Here is an 18,462-nt window from a genome sequence, read left to right as displayed (position 1 = left end):
GTGATATCTTTTATTAGACCAACTGAGTAGTGGGGGAAAAGTCCGTAGCAGGCTTTCAGGCACAACCATCCTCTGTCAGGCATTGGGAGTCTCTGCTGATCTGAGATGCTAAGGAATGAGAGAATGAGTCCTCACATTTACTTAAAAACCCTTGCCTGCCTATGCCCTTACACCAACACGGCTGCAACCAAAAACCCAGAGATCGTTCGAATGAGTTCTTATCATGTCGGCTCCTTCACCCTCTGGTTTTCAAGTCTTTTGGAAATGCAAATCACCATGAAGGCCCCTTATATTTCTGGGGGACAGTGTCTACACTAGCCCCTGTGCTAAGAAATAATTATGAGCAAAGAATTTGTTAATCACGAAGCAAAAGAAAGATCGACGGAGAAGGAGGATGGGTTTCCACAAGAAACATAAAACTGATCTGTCTCCACGGCCAGGATCATGTTGGCACCTGGACAGTTCCCATTTCACTCCTAGTGGAAACAACCTTCTCATACCTGCAACTGTATATTCTTCCCCATCTCTCACCTCCTGATTCAGTGCATTTCTCTATTGAAATGCCAACTTGTAAATTTTTCATTGATAGCGATATCCTGCCGTGGCCAGCTTAACCCACAGGATAGGTCTGAACCAAACATCCCACTTCGTTGTGAAAGTGAGCCTTATTCCATCGGGAGTCCTGGACATGTGTTCAAGAGAAGTATTTGGCCTTTGAAGAGTACATAAACTTTACAAGTCCCAGCTGTCATGGATGCTGTAGCTGTGTAGCTCAGGCAGAAGGGTGACGGACTACAGCCTGGAAGGACCTGCATTTGATCCCAGGTGAGGGTGGTGGGTTTCCACTTCTACTGCAGCCCTGAGGCCCACCCAGTCTCCTCTACAATGGGCACTGGAGCAGGGTGCTGAGCACATCACCTCCTCCTCACGCTGACATTAAAGAAACAGTGGAGCCCTGTCCCATCGGCCTGTAAACAGGACACCTTTACCTGTAATGAATGCTGGCTCGCTCATCACTTGTTATATGTTTGTTGTATAGTTACACACACACACACACACACTCCTTTTAGATGCAATCACATTAGAAATTCGTTTGCCAAGTTCCCTTCAGCCTACTCAGAACCTCTTGAAGCGACAACGGTAGTTGATGGGTATGAAACCATTAATCGCTTATGAATCGCTAAAGAATGGGGCCTAAGGGTGAAGTTCTTTTTTGCATTTGTGCTCTGTTTATCTGCTTCTGCGTCATATAAAGTTACTGCTATTAAGCTCCATTCATAAAATTGATGTCTTTCTGGCTGAGAAAACTGCTGGCTGTAGAGCCAGTGGCCAGCAAAATAACAAAAAGCAAAAAAATCTGACCCTATTCAAACGCTGCCCGTGTTGTACACAGGGTTGATATTCTCACTTGAGGAATGATGAACAAGGAGCCAGGTTCTGATTGTTGCTACTGTATGCACTATAAGTAAGCCCAGTGTCGCTTCCCCCTCTGGGAAGGCAGAAACCCCAACCTCCCAAAGGAATGATGCTTTAGAAACTAAGCCGGTGGAAGCTCTATCCTTCATGGTAGGCCAGGAGGCACAGGGATCATGCATCCAACCAAACTAAGCACCCCTTGGGAGAAGAAGGACTTTAGGAGAGCCGGGAGGCAGAGGAGGTGTCCAACTATGAGGCATTGCAGGAGGTCTCCAGATCTGCCTTCAGCACAACATGCATGTCCCAAATCTGCTCTTTGGGTTTGGTTCCCACGAAACATGTTTCCTTGTATGTGTGCTTGCTGTGCACGCTACAGGGACCTAGGCTGTGAAGCTTCAATTTCTCTTCTTTCCTCCCCAACTCTCAGTTACGTCGGTGTCAATCTGGATTAACTCCACTGGTGCAGAGAAAAGAAAGTGGCTTTTGGTTACTGACTCTGCCATTCACCCCCACCAGGGCACATGGCATGCTGCAGCCAATTTTGATTTTGAATGGGTGAATGGCACAACTACAGGGTTATTTCTGCCACTTGCAGATTTCTGAGGATTGCATCTCGTTCTTCTATTACCATTACTTCCTCCCCTCATTCCCATCAAGTCCTGGATACCCTTTGTGCTGTGGGTGACCACCCTTCTGGCTGAGCTTACACAACCAGTTTTTCTGCAGAGAGTAGGGGCCAGTTACTCATGCATAAGCTAGAATGATCCTCAGGCACCCAGAACACAGGCATAGCTATTAGATATCATGTACAAACATTAGTAATCTCAGCTATCATTATTTATGTAGCATTATAATTGCATGTGACATGGCGGAAGCACGCTCTTTTACTAAACGTTCTTTACTCTTCCATATTCCAGCTCAAACCTCCTTGATATACTCGGGGAAGGAATTAGTAAGAGAGCCACCTTTCACAAAACTGAGATTTATTTCCAACTAAACTGCACTCCATTAAAATCAATTTACTGAAACAATAAATCCTTTTACCCTATGGAGGATATCTAGAGATAAAACAGCTCATGAACAAACTATCTTCAAGACTTCAGGCTGTACTATTTGGTGATTCACAAACTATAAACCTTAAAGTCTATTTTCCAGTAAAAATATATAAAAACAAATAAAGTTGTATTTTTTAAAAGCATTTTGTGAAAGGGGCTGGAGTCAACTGCTTTTTGCAGGTCTGTTATAATCCCTGACAACCTCTACAAGGTATCAAGGGGAGTGTGTTCATCCTCAGTACCAGAAGCCATGGATTCATGAGATCTAATCTAGCTCCAAACCTGTCTTTTTGCATGGCTCTAGGCAAGTTACTTAGAACCTGCCTGTTTCAGTTTCTCTTTTTGCAAAGCTAGGATAATGATCCCTTACTTTCCTCACGGGAGGTTATGAGAATTGAAGCAATCCAGATATGAAAAGTGCTGTCTAAATGCTAAGTACTAATATGGCTAGTTTCTCAACAAAATCGGCATCTATGGCAGCTTGGTGCCTAGATTTCCACTGTCCTGATTGTATAATGATCAGGCCTCTCCTCCTGGCTCCGCTACAAACTTGGTGTAATTGCAGGAGAGTCATGTCAATGTTACATTGTGCAGCTTCCCTGCTGGTAAAAAGGGAAGAGCCCCACTTCCTCTCTCCCAGGAGGCTAATAATAATTAATAAATGTTTTAATGCTAGCTTATCTTTTGTTTTAGACGGTTATAGACTTCTCAGGTCAACAAGCTGCTCACAACTATGACTTACAGCCATATATAAGACTTTCCACTGATGTGTTTCTGACTATGTGTAACCCAAAGTGCCCATGCCTACCACTTACTAATAAGACGCAGTAATCATATATCACCCTCCTATCAACTCATTTATAAATGGAATCGCAATGTAAAGCACAGCCAACAAAAAACAACAAGCACACAATCTGCATATGTGCAGTGAAACGTCTCCGTAATTTTTATAAACATATCCTGCTAATGCACTTAAAAGATTTACAGGAACCAATTATCACCCTTTATGCCACCCACCGACATCAATTATTGCTCAAATTTAAGATGATGACAAAGTGCTTTAGAAGCCACTTTATAATCTGCTGTCTTTCTACAATAATGCTTTGCACTGACAGAGCTGTCCTGGGGCACTTCTGATTAAAGCTACTTCATTCCTTCCAGCAGCAAGATTCTGAATAATGTTTGAAACTGTTGCAATTATTTTAGAGTTGATGTAAATAATAGAATAACTATACAGGAAAACTGATCATGATGAAAACTATAAAGCCAGGATGGCTTAAACTTGCATTTCCTCTGCCGATCAGCAGCCCTACTAACCTACATGTCAAGGCAATAGTAGAGAGGCTTTCCAGCAGTACCTGTCTCTGCAGGGAGTTAAATCATCTTAGACGTTTCCGGGGCTCAATGTGTTTCATCTCTGTCAACTGCTTATGCAGCTGCTTTCTGAAAATATTTCTGGATTTCCTAACAGACTTCAGTGAGGCGAACTTAAAGGCCACAGCTATTTGCACACAAAATCAACTGGGATTCTCACGGAGTATCTCTTCTTTCTTCGGCTTGAAACAAACTGCCTAAGTTTCGGAAAACGTGGACCGTGTTTTGGTATCCGCACTCTTCTGCCGCGTCTACACTGCTCACCAATCAAAAGTGTGACTACAGCATACACAAGCAAATCCAAAGGAGCTGTAATCTAGCTAGGTCGGGTAACAACAGCAAGCAGCAATCTGTACGTGCCTGCTGGGTGCCCTGGGTACGCGCTCAGGTTGCTGGCCCATGCTGAAGTCTGACAGCTGGATTCTCACTGCCGCTGTTACCTGAGCAAGCTAGTAACATGGCAATGCTGCGTGTGCTGCACTCACCCCCTGGCTACAATGCGGGCATACTCGCATTCGGTGGTAGATCACCGGGGCAGTAATTAGATCACGGGTCACAAGACTAGTCATGGAGTCAGGCAGGAAGAAGCCAGAACAAGGTTATCAGAAGCTGACCTTCTGACTCTTAGCTGGCACGGGACACACTATGACGATGGCGTCAGCTCAGGTGGTTGTACATACCTGGTAGGGGAGATCCCCTTCCTCTCAGCCTTGGCGTAGCTGAGGGTGGAGACTTGTCCACTGCCGGGTGGGCAGGCACACTTGCGTGAGTCTACTATAGCCTCCCAATGGGAGGATCGCAGCTCCACAATTTATGGTGACGGGGGACTGCTTTTGGGCTTTCCCTCCGGCTTGTTCCTATGGCCTTTTGGCTCAGGGCAAGTGAACTCGGGGCATCCGAACTCCAAGGCCTCTGGGGTTGAGGCTTGCACGTTGGATGCTTGCCACGGATTTGGGAGTGTCTGAAACCCCAGGCTGAAGAGTCTGGGAGGTAGGACATTTGCCAGTGGTAGCGCCACACAGACTTGAACGATTGAGCTCTGCTCAGCTGACAGAATTCAGAGCTGATCTGATTGATCTGGCCTGAGACACAACACTTAGCAAGATGTCTGTACAGTGCCTAGAGCAATGGAGGCTCATGCTCAATTGGGCATATTAGCTATCTAATATTAACAACGGTGACCACAAACATAGGTCACATTTAGCTGCAGCATGCCGTGTGCATGGTAGGGGTGAATGGCAGAGTCAATAACCAAAAGCCACTTCCTTTTTTCTGCGCCAGTGGAGTTAATCCAGATTGACACCGACGTTAACTGAGAGCAGCTTCTAGTCCTAAATCTGTTCTCAAGATATTTCCACACTGCAGATAGGCATCTCTTCTGTAAATTAAACATATCCCGCGCTCGTAAATCGTTAACACACTGATAAGTGGTGGAGGATTTGCTGGGTTTTCCTATTCATGCATCAACCAATTCTGCTGTTAAAATGATTACTTGTGCAATGAGCTTATGATCTCAGCTGGGAACAAAGCACCCAGCCTGCACATGAATGTTTGTTGTGGGCTGCAGTACAGACATGTTATAAAACAGCCCCAAACTGGCAGACTTTCTCCCTAACAAAAATCCAAACAAACAGACCCTGAATTATTAATGGGGATAGGCTTTCTCAACTGATTAACAGTAACTACCGCAAGCTTGGGTTCAGATGCAGAGCTGAGCATCGTGGTGAAACCACATAATGTGGCAGCTGCACATGTGGGTAACACAAGGGTGAAAAGTCCATTACAGCCATTTAGAGTATATATACGCCGAGCAGAGGACTCCAGTCAAAGCCTTTGTACATTAGCAATCCCTTATGGCTGCAGGATGGTAGGAAAGCACTTAAAAGGGGGAAGCCAGCCTGTCATTTACAGGAAATGGAGCCCACTACAAAAAAGGACAGGCCTCCGCACATCCCACTGTTAGCTGAGCTTGGGAAACACACAGTGGTAGGTTGAAAGAAGGGCCCTTGCTATCTCCATCCTACAGATGTTACTCCCATATGGTCGGGACACAAAAAACAGATGGCATGGTTCTGCTCTCACTCATCCAGGAGTAGCACGAGAACAGTCAAAAGCACTTATGCACCAGCATAGCCAGAGGACGATCAGAACAAAGTCCTCAGTGAGAGAAGCAATGCACAGTGGTTAGAAACAGGACGGCCCGTCAGGACACCTGGGTTTTCTTTCTGGTTCCACCCACCTACTTCTGAGTTTGTGCATCTCCAAGACGGCACTAACAGACCACACCTCCTTCACAAGGATGCTCGGCGGCCTAATAGGGATGTTCTGAGATCTATTCTCAGATGTTCTCTGCTCCTGAACATCGGTGTGACGCCAGCTCCGCTGAGGTCAATGGGATTATCCCAGTGAAAATCTTGTCTGACCCACGAATCAATGCTTTTAGAGCCTTACAGAAAAAGCCATATATGGATGAGAACTGCAGTTAACCACTGGCCTGCTCGAGGCTATTGCAATCTTTGTGAAGGACTGGTGTTCCCTGGGACACTGGCATTTTCAATCAGGTGCAGCCCGCAGCTGGTGCCACGCCATATCTGGACCTTTCTGGGAGCACTGGTGTAGTCTTCTAGAGATCTAAGTATCATCTCTGTCTAGTAGTAAAAACTCTCCAGAACCTCAACTTCAAGACCCAGAAGACTCACATCAGCTTCTCCTCCAGCCGACGTGACCGAATTGACTTCTGGGTTGCTTACAGAGTAGAAGCCTACAAAATGAGAGAGTATGATGACTCTGAGTATGTAGTTAGCAGGGTTAAGAGTGAGGCTGAAATGTATTCCTTCCCTGGCTCAACGTGGATTGCATTCAAACACAAGAAGGCAATTATTGTAGAATTAGATACAATTCTAGTGACTGAAAACGTATTTCGCGAGGCATAAAAATGCCGCGGCTGGCCCAGGACCCAGCACAGCAGTGAGCCCCCTGCAAACATTCTCCGAATAATCAACTGTTTAATTTCTAGCCCCTGTTTTGAATGCATGTGCGAGCCTCTCTCCAGCCTGATGCTCTGCTCCATCTGCCATAGGACTGCCTCCCTCTCCAAGCTGAATGCGAGGGAGTTAACGGCGGCAGAGGCTCTAATCAGCTATTGCTGTCAGGACAAGTGGAGCAATCAGGGGAATCAGACCACTTGTGGGGAGCTGAGGCAGAGCAGTGGCTCTGGAGATACCCGCTTAGTTTAAATCTCAGCTCCTTCCCCTTTGCCCCTCCCAAAAGGATAAATCGCCATATCACCATTCACTAAGTCTTGCTGGAGCAATGGACTGAAAAGCAGCCCGAAGAAGCTGGGAGCAAACTTGTGGAAGGCATGGCAGTGTGCAGTCGGTAATCGTTGCAACTCCTTGGCAGGGGCTGCACAAGGTGACCCACAAAGGGCAGTGATACAAGAGGTATGGATTTTAGGCTGATCTTAAGGTGCTGAGAAGAGACCGGATAGCTTAACAGTGGTAACTGGATATGTTAACGCTTACCCTGGGATCACTAGTCTGAACGCAGCTCAGGTAAGAAGGGCCTGAAAATCTTTAGCCTTTTCACAACAAAAGGTCCACACGGTCTGGCGGCAATGCCGGGTACTGCTGCTGCTTTCTATGAATCATGAAGAAAAGCTGGTTGCAGCTAAGGCAGGAGCATGAGCTCTATCAATGAGGCCCCTTCCAGGAAAATGTCTTGCTGCCAACCCAGCTTATATAAGCCAGTGAAGCTTACACTGCCATAGACAGAGAGCTCGCTCCTCAGGCTGTAGGGCCGACGCGGGCTGCAAGCATTCCAGGGTCTGGCCTTATAATAAGGTGACAACCACGTGGAGAATGGGTGCCCAGGGTGGTACTTCCCCACCCAGTGAAGTGTAAACTCTTTCTAGCCATAGGAGCTGTTCATGTTTGCTTTTCGTGGCACAATTTGGGTGACTGGTCGGGTTTTTCCTTGTGGAACTTTATTAATTTCAGTTTGTTCCAACACTGTTTATTCGACTGACTTCATTTCCACTGCCTGGAGAGGTGCTCCAGTTAGACCCTGAACATAGTGCGATGACTTCTCCATCAGAGATTCCCCACCAACACATTTGAGCCAGTATGTTCATGCCATGGAACAGGAGCATCTCCAGGATCGAAGGCAGAGCTAGTGGTGATCATGTGTAAGCGCCATATACTGTCTGGATTACACCAAGGGAATACTTAGAAGTGTTCATTCTGCCTTCAGCAACATCGATGTGGCAGCGGCATTTTTAGCAATTTCTGTAGGATTTTGCATGTGTGTGAAGTGCCTATCACAGCAAAGGGACTTTTCAGTCTGAGTCTTTGAAGTCTCTCTAGCCACAATCCTACAATAGCCTTGGATTTAGTTGAGCGCACAATATACAGCGTGAAATCTTAATAAAAAAATGAAGACTTATAGCCTGGCTTCTCCCTAAAAGGAAGGTCCTGTGCTGTCTTATAAAGTCCTATACACAAATCTGGTTCAGCGTTTGATCCAAATTACTTTGGACCCACTTTTTTTATTATCTCACATTGCAGCAGCAACAAATAAAACATTCAGACACGCTTAAATGTTCAGTTTATCTTTATCAGCTAGCAGAACAGTACATTTCTACTGAGAACAGTAGTTGGTTACTAGCATGTGTTACTGAAAAAAAAATGTTTTTAAACTGACTTCAGGCTTTTTATGTCATTCATTAATATACTTTATATTTTAACTATGAATCTTTTTTTTTCAGGAAAAATACTTAATTCAGAAAGCATCCAGCAAATTACCAAGAGCTGTTTGCTATTTGGGATGTTTATTTGTTCTCACTGATAAAAACTGCATCTCTAGAGTCATCTGAAACAAGCCTGGAAAAGGCATTAAGGCATACCTACATGGAACAATAGTCCAATGGCAGAGGAATGGACTAGATGATCTACTAGCTACTTTCCGTCTCTACCATCTATGATTCCTTAAGAGGCAGTCACAGATCATGCTCCTCCTTTGTCATTAAATGCTTTGCGCATGAGACATCCTGTCCGTGACCTATCACTGTACAGCATCTGGGGACAAACACGCCGCTGCGTTCCAGGCGGCATTCTAAACTTCGATCTCCTTAGGCTAAGGGACATCTTCTGATTTCAACCCCCGTCCCTGAATCACAGGGCAGGCTATGATTCTCCGGGTGGATCGTGCTAGTGGGCTGAGAAATGAACAAACCTAGTTCAGATATCCCAGTATCCATCTGGGAGAAAGTTCTATGTATGGACTGTCTTCAAGCAAGTGCCTGCATCCTGCGATCTACTGAAATGGGGATCCTACTAGGAGTCAAAGGAGCTGGTTTCTAATCCTAATGCTGCTGCTGACCTGCTGAATGACTTGACCTGCCTTTAGAATGGTGGTAATCATGCCTGCCCACTTCTGAAGAATAAAACACAGACAGAGAAGCGTTATTACACACATGCAGATTATTTTTGTCATTCTGAGTTTGCTGCACAAGTCTTCTCACCTGCTCACAAACCAGCCCTGCTCTTAATTTCTGTCTTCTCACCTGCTCATCTCAGTAGTTTCGCTTTGTTTTGTGAGCGCATAAAACCCACCACTTCAGAACAATAATTGTATTTTTCCCTCTACAGGACCCTCAAGATGAGGTTCTCAATGCATTGACATATTTCTCCTGGACACTTCTGCAAGTAGATAAGCATTACTCTCCCCACTTTACAGACGGGAAAGCTCAAACAAAGGGATAAAGTGATTTGGCCAGGGCCCCAACACGAGTCAGTAGCACAGCCAGAAGACCTCTGGACTTGCCGTTACGAACATGAACCTCTAGTCTAAGCCACGCTTGCTACCTACAGAATGCTGCTGGAAGTATTACTAATCTAAGGCATATGTTTCTCTTTCAAGTGACTGGAAAAATGCACTAGACATAGCTCCGAGGCAGAAATGAGAGGGGAAGAGATAACAGAATCCATATTTGGAGCTTTGGTCTCAGCAAATCTCATGGAAATCACATTCATAGACTGAATGCTGTTTTCAAATTCCTTTCCCTCCCCAGCATATTAAAGGCTAACACAGTAATTACAGAGCTCTTTTAGAAACAGAAATGGACTGATGAATCAGCCTGATGGATCAGATGATTGGTATCTCTGTGCTACCACTACTGGAACTTCATGAGTTTGTTCCTATTATTTATTCATTTATTACAGGAGCACTCAGAGGTTCCAGATGAAATCCAAGGCTCTTCTGCTGGGCATGGTGAAAGCCCCAGGTAAGAGACTTCCTTCTGCCAAAGACCTTTCCACTTGCAAACACAAAACTCACAAAGAGTCGGAGGAGGAAAGATGCACAGAGTGGTAAAGCAGCTTGCTGAAGTCACAGAGAGTCACGGCAGAGGTAATTTCCTGACTCCAAGATCAATGCCTTAATCTGGGGTGCTCAAATCTGGCCTTCAGGGCCTGATCCCAGCATGAGGGGCCTGGTGGGGCCAGTGAGGGGCCCCAGGGCCCAATCCTAGCATGCAAGGCTGGATCCTGGCATAAGAGGCCAAGCAGTATTCCTTCTAAGCTGTGTGGTGTGTGCAGCCACGCAGGCATGCCTGGCAGCATGGCATGAGCGCACCTGTGCAGCCATGCACACCACATAGTTTAGAGCAAACGCTGGAGCCAGGCAGGAGCAGTGCTGCACCCTAGGGTCAGATCCCAGAACATGGGGACTATTTGATGTCCTCAGGGATGCGGTGATGTCCGCAGGAATCTGTGGGCCGCTTGCAGATGGCGGCCAGTGGAACGTGCAGGCCTCTGTACCCCTTACAGGGTCCGGAGACAGTCCCCAGTCTGGAACATGGGGCCAGATGGAGGCAGCATGGGGCCCCATCCCAAAGCATGGGGCCAGGCAGGAGCAGCACCAGCCCTGTTTCAGGCATCCAGGACCGGATGGAGGCAGCATGGGGCCTGATTCTGCCACGTGAGACCAGGCAGAGGTTGCACCAAATCCTGGTGTGTAAGGGCCAACCAAGGCTGCAATCCAGGTGGGCAGGTCTGATCCTGGCCTGCAGGGTCTGATGTGGCCTGTGAACCGGTCCTGTGCCACTCACTGGGCCTACAGGGCTGCGCACCACTGCCCTAGTTGTTCAGTTCCACTGCTTCTCCACCTAATTCAGCCCAGGTTTTCCCTGCCTGGTTCAGCAAGGACAAGACACAGTAGAGGCAGCATGCTCATTTCTAGAGGAAGCTGTGGGCATGTACCTCATGGTCTCAAAGGAAAGCGCTATAATGATTCACTCTTGGATGTGATCTTTGAAGGCTTCTGCTCAGCCCTCAGCTCTGTATTACTATTACAAACCAGCCCCGCTCTTAATTTCTGTCTTTTAAATTTAACATAACTCATGATGCAAGACAAGGCACTGTTTGTGACTGAGACAGCTGGCTTCTGGCAGGGTGCTGGCACCTCTCGCTTCCACGCCCTCTTCAAATGGTTTCATCTCAGTCTTGCAAGTCACAATTAATGCAGAAACTCCACATTTGAGAGCCCATCTGAGAGCCCACACAACCCACTGTACCCTGCCTTAAAGCAACTGTAAAGCAAGTCAAGTTGAACCCCGCTCAACTTATCCTTGCAGAAGCCCAACCACTGGCCAGTGACTTTCTATGAGCTCTTGAAACATAGTACCATGTGATATCCATTCTGATTTCTCAGAAACAGAAACATCATTGGTGAAGCGACAGGAACTTTGGTCCCTCTGAAGAGAGACAGCAACCTTTTGGCACGGGTACTAGAGCGGCGGTAGTCCTGGGGCAGAGTTCTGTTTGCCTTGTACAAAACCCTTGGCCGGATCACCAACATTTCAAAACCTGGGTGTGATACTTAGAGAGCTGGGGCTGTTACAGTAGGCAAGCACAATTATGATTCACTCTTGAGACTGCAGAAGATGTAGCACATTTAACCAGTAAGTAATCAAGCTCCAGAAGCACCTCCACAATGTTTTTATGTTCACAGTGATGAGGACATGGTATTTGGCTACTAAGGCACTGGTCGGCCAAAGAAACAGAGACCCACTAAAACCCAGAAAACAGTAACTATCAGCAAATACAGGGGGCAACTCCTGAGCTACCCTCTAGTCTGTGAGACCCTACTACAATACACAGGAGGGTGAACAAACACAGAACATAGCCCAAGGATCGTAAGGCTGCACATGTACTATTAAGCAATGAGTGAGTCTGTTTATGGAAGTGTTTTGTACCACACCTGGTCCCACCCTTGTAGACCTTTGTATCGCTCCTGGGGAATTCCTACCACTGCTGCTAAAGGGTGAGTGGCTATGCTTTTATTATTAGCGATTTATTTTCTGGTTTTCTCTTAGTGGCTGAAACCACGACACTGTAGACTTCATCCAACAAGGACTGGAAAACCCCCTCTGCAGTGACTGCAAATCTCACCCAGCTCTGACAACTGTACGTTCTAGTTTCTGGACTAACAGATCTGCCGATGACAAACAAAGCCACCAGTAGGCCAATTCCCAGTGGACACTGTGGTTAGCACGCCCCTGGAGTTGCCAGCCCATGAAGAAGCACGGTCCCAGAGCAGAGGCACAGCACACAGCTGCTCTGGGGCTGGGCCCCCTGAAGCGGCCTCTCCAAGGCTATGGTACACGTGGCGGCTGCACTGCCACTCTAGGATGTGTGCAACGATGGGCACTGAATGCAGCAAGGCCCTGAAGTGGCCAGGGTGGGTGCTGCACGAGGCGGTTGGAGCCATCCGGCACGCCCCACATGCTGCCGACGGGTCCACTGAGACCCACAGACCGTAGCAGGAGATGGATGATAGGGCTCCTAGGACAGGACCTGGCCCATGGGCTGTAGCTTTGACGCCTCTGCTTTAGAGTTATCTATTCGGAATGAGAAGTGCCTTTTCTTTCCTTTGAGTCCACTTGTCAATTTAGCTCCCAAACATGTGACCAGGACATCTATGATAAATAACTTTGACATTGCTAGTGTTAAGGGAAGACAGGTCTAGCAATGGAGATGAAGGTGGAGGGGGTCTTGTGGGATTTGGGAGAACTGGATTCTACCTGCAAACCAACCTCCACGCTCTACTGGGAGAAATCTCCGGCCATTCCCCACTTTGGTCTAGATTTATAGTTATCTCAGTGTTCCTAAATCGCTGTATGAGACAGGACCGTTGAAATGCATGGGCTCAGCTCTGCTCAGCTTCTGCTGTTATCTCTTCCGGGGAGCTCTCACATTTTGAACAGAACAGAGGAGATCCCTGCCCTAAGGTCCTCAGGAATTTCCATCTTCCATGATTAATTAATAGGTACACCCCAGAGAAGCAGTAAAATGACACAAATACCTACCCATCAACTTGAGCTCCATATTAACATATTCCAGCCAACAAGCATCAATCTCGTCCAGGTCATAGCGGCTCAATCCCTGCGAGTATGTCCTGGTGGCCTCTGAAATCTCTGAGTCGGGCAGATCTGTTGGTGAGACCTGCACACAGGGACTCTCTAGCTGGGGTATAATCCTAGAAGGAAGAAAGGAAAGGATTAGAAAAAGCTAAGAAATGTAATGACAAACTACATCTCACTGAGACCCTATCCCTGACACTATAGGTGCTTAACTCTTAAGCCTATGAGCAGGCCAATTAGAATCAATCAGTCAATACTTACAGGTGTAAAATTAAGCATCTAACTCAGTGCTTCCCAAACTTTTCCTCAGCATGACCCCATTTATGGCCCTATTTCCTCAGCATGACCCCATTTCCTCAGTATGGCTCCTCAGTCCCAACACATAGCCCTCTATCCCCAACCCACGTGCTGCTGTTGTGACCCCATTTGGGGTTGCGACCCACAGTTTGAGAACCGGTGGATTAAGTGTTTGGGCCCCAGAGTACGAACTTTTCAGAAGGGACCACTGATTCTGGACACCCCAGTTCTGTGGCTTGACTTGAGACCTGTTAAAAGGACCTGCTTTTCAGAGCACCGGGGAAAACCCTGTGAAAACTGGTTCCCATTTCAAGTGCCCCTGAACCCTAGAAACTTGTGGTCCCAAATATTATTAGTCACTTATAAAAATCTCCATCCTTCTGGCACTAATGAAATACATTAAAAAAGGCTAAGGCCTACTTCACACCCAGAGCTGTACCATTTTAATTGTACGGCTATAGTTAAACCAGTAACAGACAGAGTCAAGCAGTTTATACCAGTATAGTCTCGAGGGGCATTTTTACACATGCGAGCACTGCAGCGCCACACACTTTGAAAAGCACCCGGTGCTGCATTGGTTACAGTTGTGTAAGAGGTGAAAATGTGAGAAAATGGCGGTGGTGCACTTTTGAACTAAAACGCATAGAAGACGTTTTAGTTTGAAAGAGCACCGCCGCTATTTTCTGTGCACTGGTGCACATTTCGCCACTTGTACAACTGCATGTGGTGCAGCAGAGTTCACATCAGCTTGCAGGTGGAACAGACCCAATTAATCCAGTGTGCTCCAAAGCGGTGGACCTCTGGCGCGTCGCGGGACAAAAAGGTATGCGTATAAATGCCTCTGATGCATAAAGGGGATACCAGAGGTATAAGCAGCATTTATGCTGGAACGATTTAGCTAGGGATGCTGCTGCCTTGAGTGCGAGGTCCCTTCCAGCCCTGCTTTCCTGCAACCCTACAACTGTATCGGTGCTAGGGTTTTTCTGCTGTAACTGTTTTGCCCCAAAAATCCCAACTGTAACTGATACTGTTTGCTGTTAGAAATCTGTGTATGTACCTGGCCCAACGCACAGCAATTCACATGTTCATGGATACATGCTCTGAAAACACCAGGGTCTCCAGTCGCATGGCAACAACTTCACAAATGATGAGGACAGTGAGGATTCAGTAGATCCAGCCCCCCATGTTCCTCCCTCAAACAACAAAATCTCAACACTCAAGTGACCCGTGCTGCAGCTGCTCTCAGGACAGCAGGCTCCCGCAGCACAAAAGCCTGGACAATGTAGGACCCAGGGGAAAGGTGGCTTCTTTCTCACACCTTAAATGAATTTACACTGTGTCATATAGGCTATCATTTTTCACTGCTTCCCAAGCCTCACTTGCATGCCATTAAAAGGAACATGTGACATTGTGGGAGACCCCCAGTGAGACTGGTACTTCAACAGGATGCCAAACCTTCTTGGTTATCTATCAGCCCACTGGGATCACTGCCATTGCAGGTGTTGTTTTTAATTGATGTGTTTGCATAAGCAGTGATTAAGTCTAAAGGATATGTGCCCAGCATCCTCTCAGATGCATGGGGGGAGAGGGGGGTAGCAGCTTTTAAAGGGCAATGACTGACTCCCCCTCCAATGCTGGCATTGCCTGTAGTTGAGAAGCAGGTGGTAGACAAGACAGCCCAAGTAGAGGGAGGGAAAGCAGCAATGAGCAATTACCCATCGTTAATTTTCATTTCCTTAAAATCAGAAGGAAAAAAGAACCCCCTGGGTAATAATGCGCTGTTTATAGAGGAGGACCAGGGAAGGTATATAAAGAGCCAGATGCTGCTACCGCTTGAAAAAATATTTTGCACTGCTTCTAGTCCAGGTGGGGTAGCTGCCATGAGATGAAAAAGAGAAGGAAAGTGTGTCATGTGCCAGGGAAACAGGACATGGCACCAAAACAAATCATTTCTGCTTATTTTGGGGGAATGCTTTGATGTCTTTAGAAAGGAAAATCTGTCAAAACCAGGAAAATCTCGTTTGACATTGATAAATGTATGGTTTGCAGGTACTGGGCAGGTTTTGCATTTCAGCACGGAGTGTCAAAAAGTGCCATCCACAAGAGCAGGAGAGTGGACAGAGGGAAGAACAAGGATTCAGAAGGTCTGGGATACATTTCTGGTTTTGCAAGTCTTTCCGTCTCTTTGCCAGCCTGCACACAGGGATGAGATTCACCTGTACCATCAGAGGTCTCGGGAGGCTGACTCTGAGAGGAAGGACAGCCTGGTGGCTAAGGCACTGACTTAAGACTCCTGAGACCTGGGTGTAGTTCCCAGCTTTGCCCCAGATGCCTTGGGGCAGATCACTGAGTCTCAGTTTTCCCATCTGTAAAATGGGGACAATAATCCCTCCTTTCTCCTACCCTTTGCCTCATCTGTAGTGCAAGTTGCTGGGGGCAGAACTCTCTCACAGTATTGAGCATGGGATGCAATGGGAACTCAATCGTGACTCTAGGCCCCCTCAGCACAACGTTCATAAACAGTGGCCAGGCCACACTGACACTCTCCAGCAAAAGTGGAAAACATAAGTGTGTAAAGAATCTGAATGCAATGCCAAGGATCAGCAATAAAGCCTCATGCACAGACAACATGAATATTCATAAATAAGCCTGGCCTATAAACCCGTGTATGGACTGAAACCCGTGTATGGACTGAAGCACCTGAAAATACAGGCCTGCAGTCAGTGGTTTATTCATTCAGACCCAGACCATGCAGAATGAGGAAAGAGAAACTGAGCTTCTAGCAAAAGGACAGGTGGAGCAGGTCTACGATTTGGAAACCTGACAATTTAACTTCAGGATACATATCTAGGGCTAAATACACTGCAGATGCAATGCCAGCAGGGCCAGTGAACTCTGCTGAAATGCAAGGACATTACACCTGAGATGCACTGTGCCCATGCTCTGCAATGGGGCCACAAGCAGCGCTGTGTTTCTTTGTGCTTGCTGGCCTGCTGCAGAGCGGAGAGCATGCCTGAGGTCAGTGATGTGCACAAGGAGTGTGGAATTTAGCAAGTTTTCCAAACTCCCTCTAGGCCACTGCAACCGTCGACAGTGTACAAAGTCCCCGTGGTTTAGCTACAAACCACTGTAAACCCATACGGGGAAGACCTCAGCGCATCTGGTGAGGGGGCTGTGGGGCTCGCTGAGCATTTCCACAGAGATTCCAGCTGCAGCAGGTAAGCCAGCTGTCCTCCTGACACACCTGGATGCACAGGTAAGCACAGTGTAAGCACACAGGTAAGCAGCCAAAGCAGCCTTTGCACTGCCGAGGGAACTTTCTCTTCTCCAAACAGGTGAGAGGCCTGTAAGAAAGCACGCACCCAAGGCCGGGGTCCTAGAGGGCAGATTCTTCTACCTGATATGCTTTCAGGCATTTTAGCTCTTTGACTGCCTCACCGTCCCATTATGTTCCCTAAATCCTGGCCCCAGTCCCCAGAACTATGTTAAACAAGCAATGATTACCAGGCAGTAATTGCTTGCAGTTCTACAGAGCCTTTCACCTCGGGATCCCCAAGTGCTTTTAAACATTAATGACTATTTATAGAGCCTCACAGCTTCCCAGTAAGCATTAGCAAGCCCAGTTCATAGATTAAGGGACACAGCGTACAAACCCTTTCAAGGTTACAAAGCGAGGCAATGGCAGAGCCCAGGAGTCCTGATTCCCATCATCTGCTTTAGCTCTAGGCTCCACTGTTTCAAAATAATCTGCTCTCCTCTCTCTTTTTAATGATACCACCCATCGCCAAGTCTTACCCAGGCAAGCAGCCCCACCTTGTCGTGCCATTAGTCACCCACCAGATCCCTGCACGCAGCGAGGCACGGGGAGGAGTGCACGCTCATTCCAGACATTCCTCCTATCCCAGCAATCCCTCTCCTTCCCTCGCTCACAGACCACGGACTGGTGCAGAGCCCCAAACTCACATTTGTGCTTGTCAGCTGCGTTAGCAGAGGGTGTAAGGGATCACTCTCAGCAGGCCTTACTCTGTCCATCTACTTTATTAGTCTTAGGGTGCAAACCTCCCCTGCCTTCCTCCCCCTCCACCCAGGAGAGGGTGTGCAGAGCAAAGAAGCCTGCCTGGCTCGCTACCCAGTGCAAAGTTTCATAGATTCATAAACTGTCAGGGCCTGGAAAGGACCTCAGAGGGTCACTGGGTCCAGCCCCCTGCACCAAGCAGGAAAGACAACTGGGGTCAGGGGACCCCAGGAAGGTGACCGTCCCATTCCCTCTTGCACGAGCGTACTCCGCAGCGCACCAAGCTGTGCGAGGCCACGTACAAGATTGCTCCTTAACTTTCCCAAGGGGGTTGGGAATTGCCCCTTTGGTTTGTATTTCTTTGTGCCTGCCCCCAAATCCTCTGCACCTCTGCCCTGGAAATAACACCACTGACAGCAGCCATCAGTGGGCCACTGCTTTTTCAAACACCGAATGTCCACATGGCTCGACGGTCTGTCCCAGCTTCTCTCTCTGTGCTACTGTCCTACAATCGCCGGGGCAGTCTGTACGACGGGCTGTTTTCCTACATTTTAGAGACTCCAGACGAGTTCAATGGGAGGCGAATATGGAGCAGCTGAATCTGGGCAGAGGACCCCTGTCTCTGTGGTCCCGGGCCCACGGTGCCAATCTTCATTGCTCCGGAGGTAAAAACAGTGTCACCGTCCTGGGTGGGGTTTACCGCGGCAGCTGATTCTTTCTAAAAGCCGATGGCTGTTTTTCTTCGTTCCCTTCCCTTCTAAGTCCCTTCCCTTCAAAAAAGGCAGGAAGGAGGACCCGGGAAACTATAGGCCGGTTAGTCTTACCTCGATCCCAGGCAAGCTGTTTGAGAAAATTATGCTGGCACACATCCAGGAGGGGCCAGC

The 18,462-nt window shown here is 47.4% G+C and overlaps 1 protein-coding gene across 5 annotated transcripts in view; it reads right to left on the bottom strand.

Annotated features, from left to right (window-relative positions):
- The window catches only part of JADE2 (jade family PHD finger 2), a 145,518-nt gene that overhangs the window by 41,379 nt on the left and 85,677 nt on the right, over nucleotides 1-18,462 (bottom strand). For all 5 annotated transcript variants that reach the window (XM_019535093.1, XM_019535088.1, XM_019535091.1 and 2 more), the window contains exon 5: nucleotides 13,213-13,382. In XM_019535093.1, coding sequence (XP_019390638.1) covers nucleotides 13,213-13,382 — 170 coding nt within the window. The remainder of the gene's footprint in view (nucleotides 1-13,212; nucleotides 13,383-18,462) is intronic.

Source organism: Crocodylus porosus, unplaced genomic scaffold, assembly GCF_001723895.1.
Source record: "Crocodylus porosus isolate Cpor-Errol unplaced genomic scaffold, CroPor_comp1, whole genome shotgun sequence".
Taxonomy (NCBI): Eukaryota; Metazoa; Chordata; order Crocodylia; family Crocodylidae; genus Crocodylus; species Crocodylus porosus.
The sequence above is the reverse complement of the archived record's forward strand: the minus strand, read 5'-3'. Positions and strand labels throughout refer to the sequence as shown.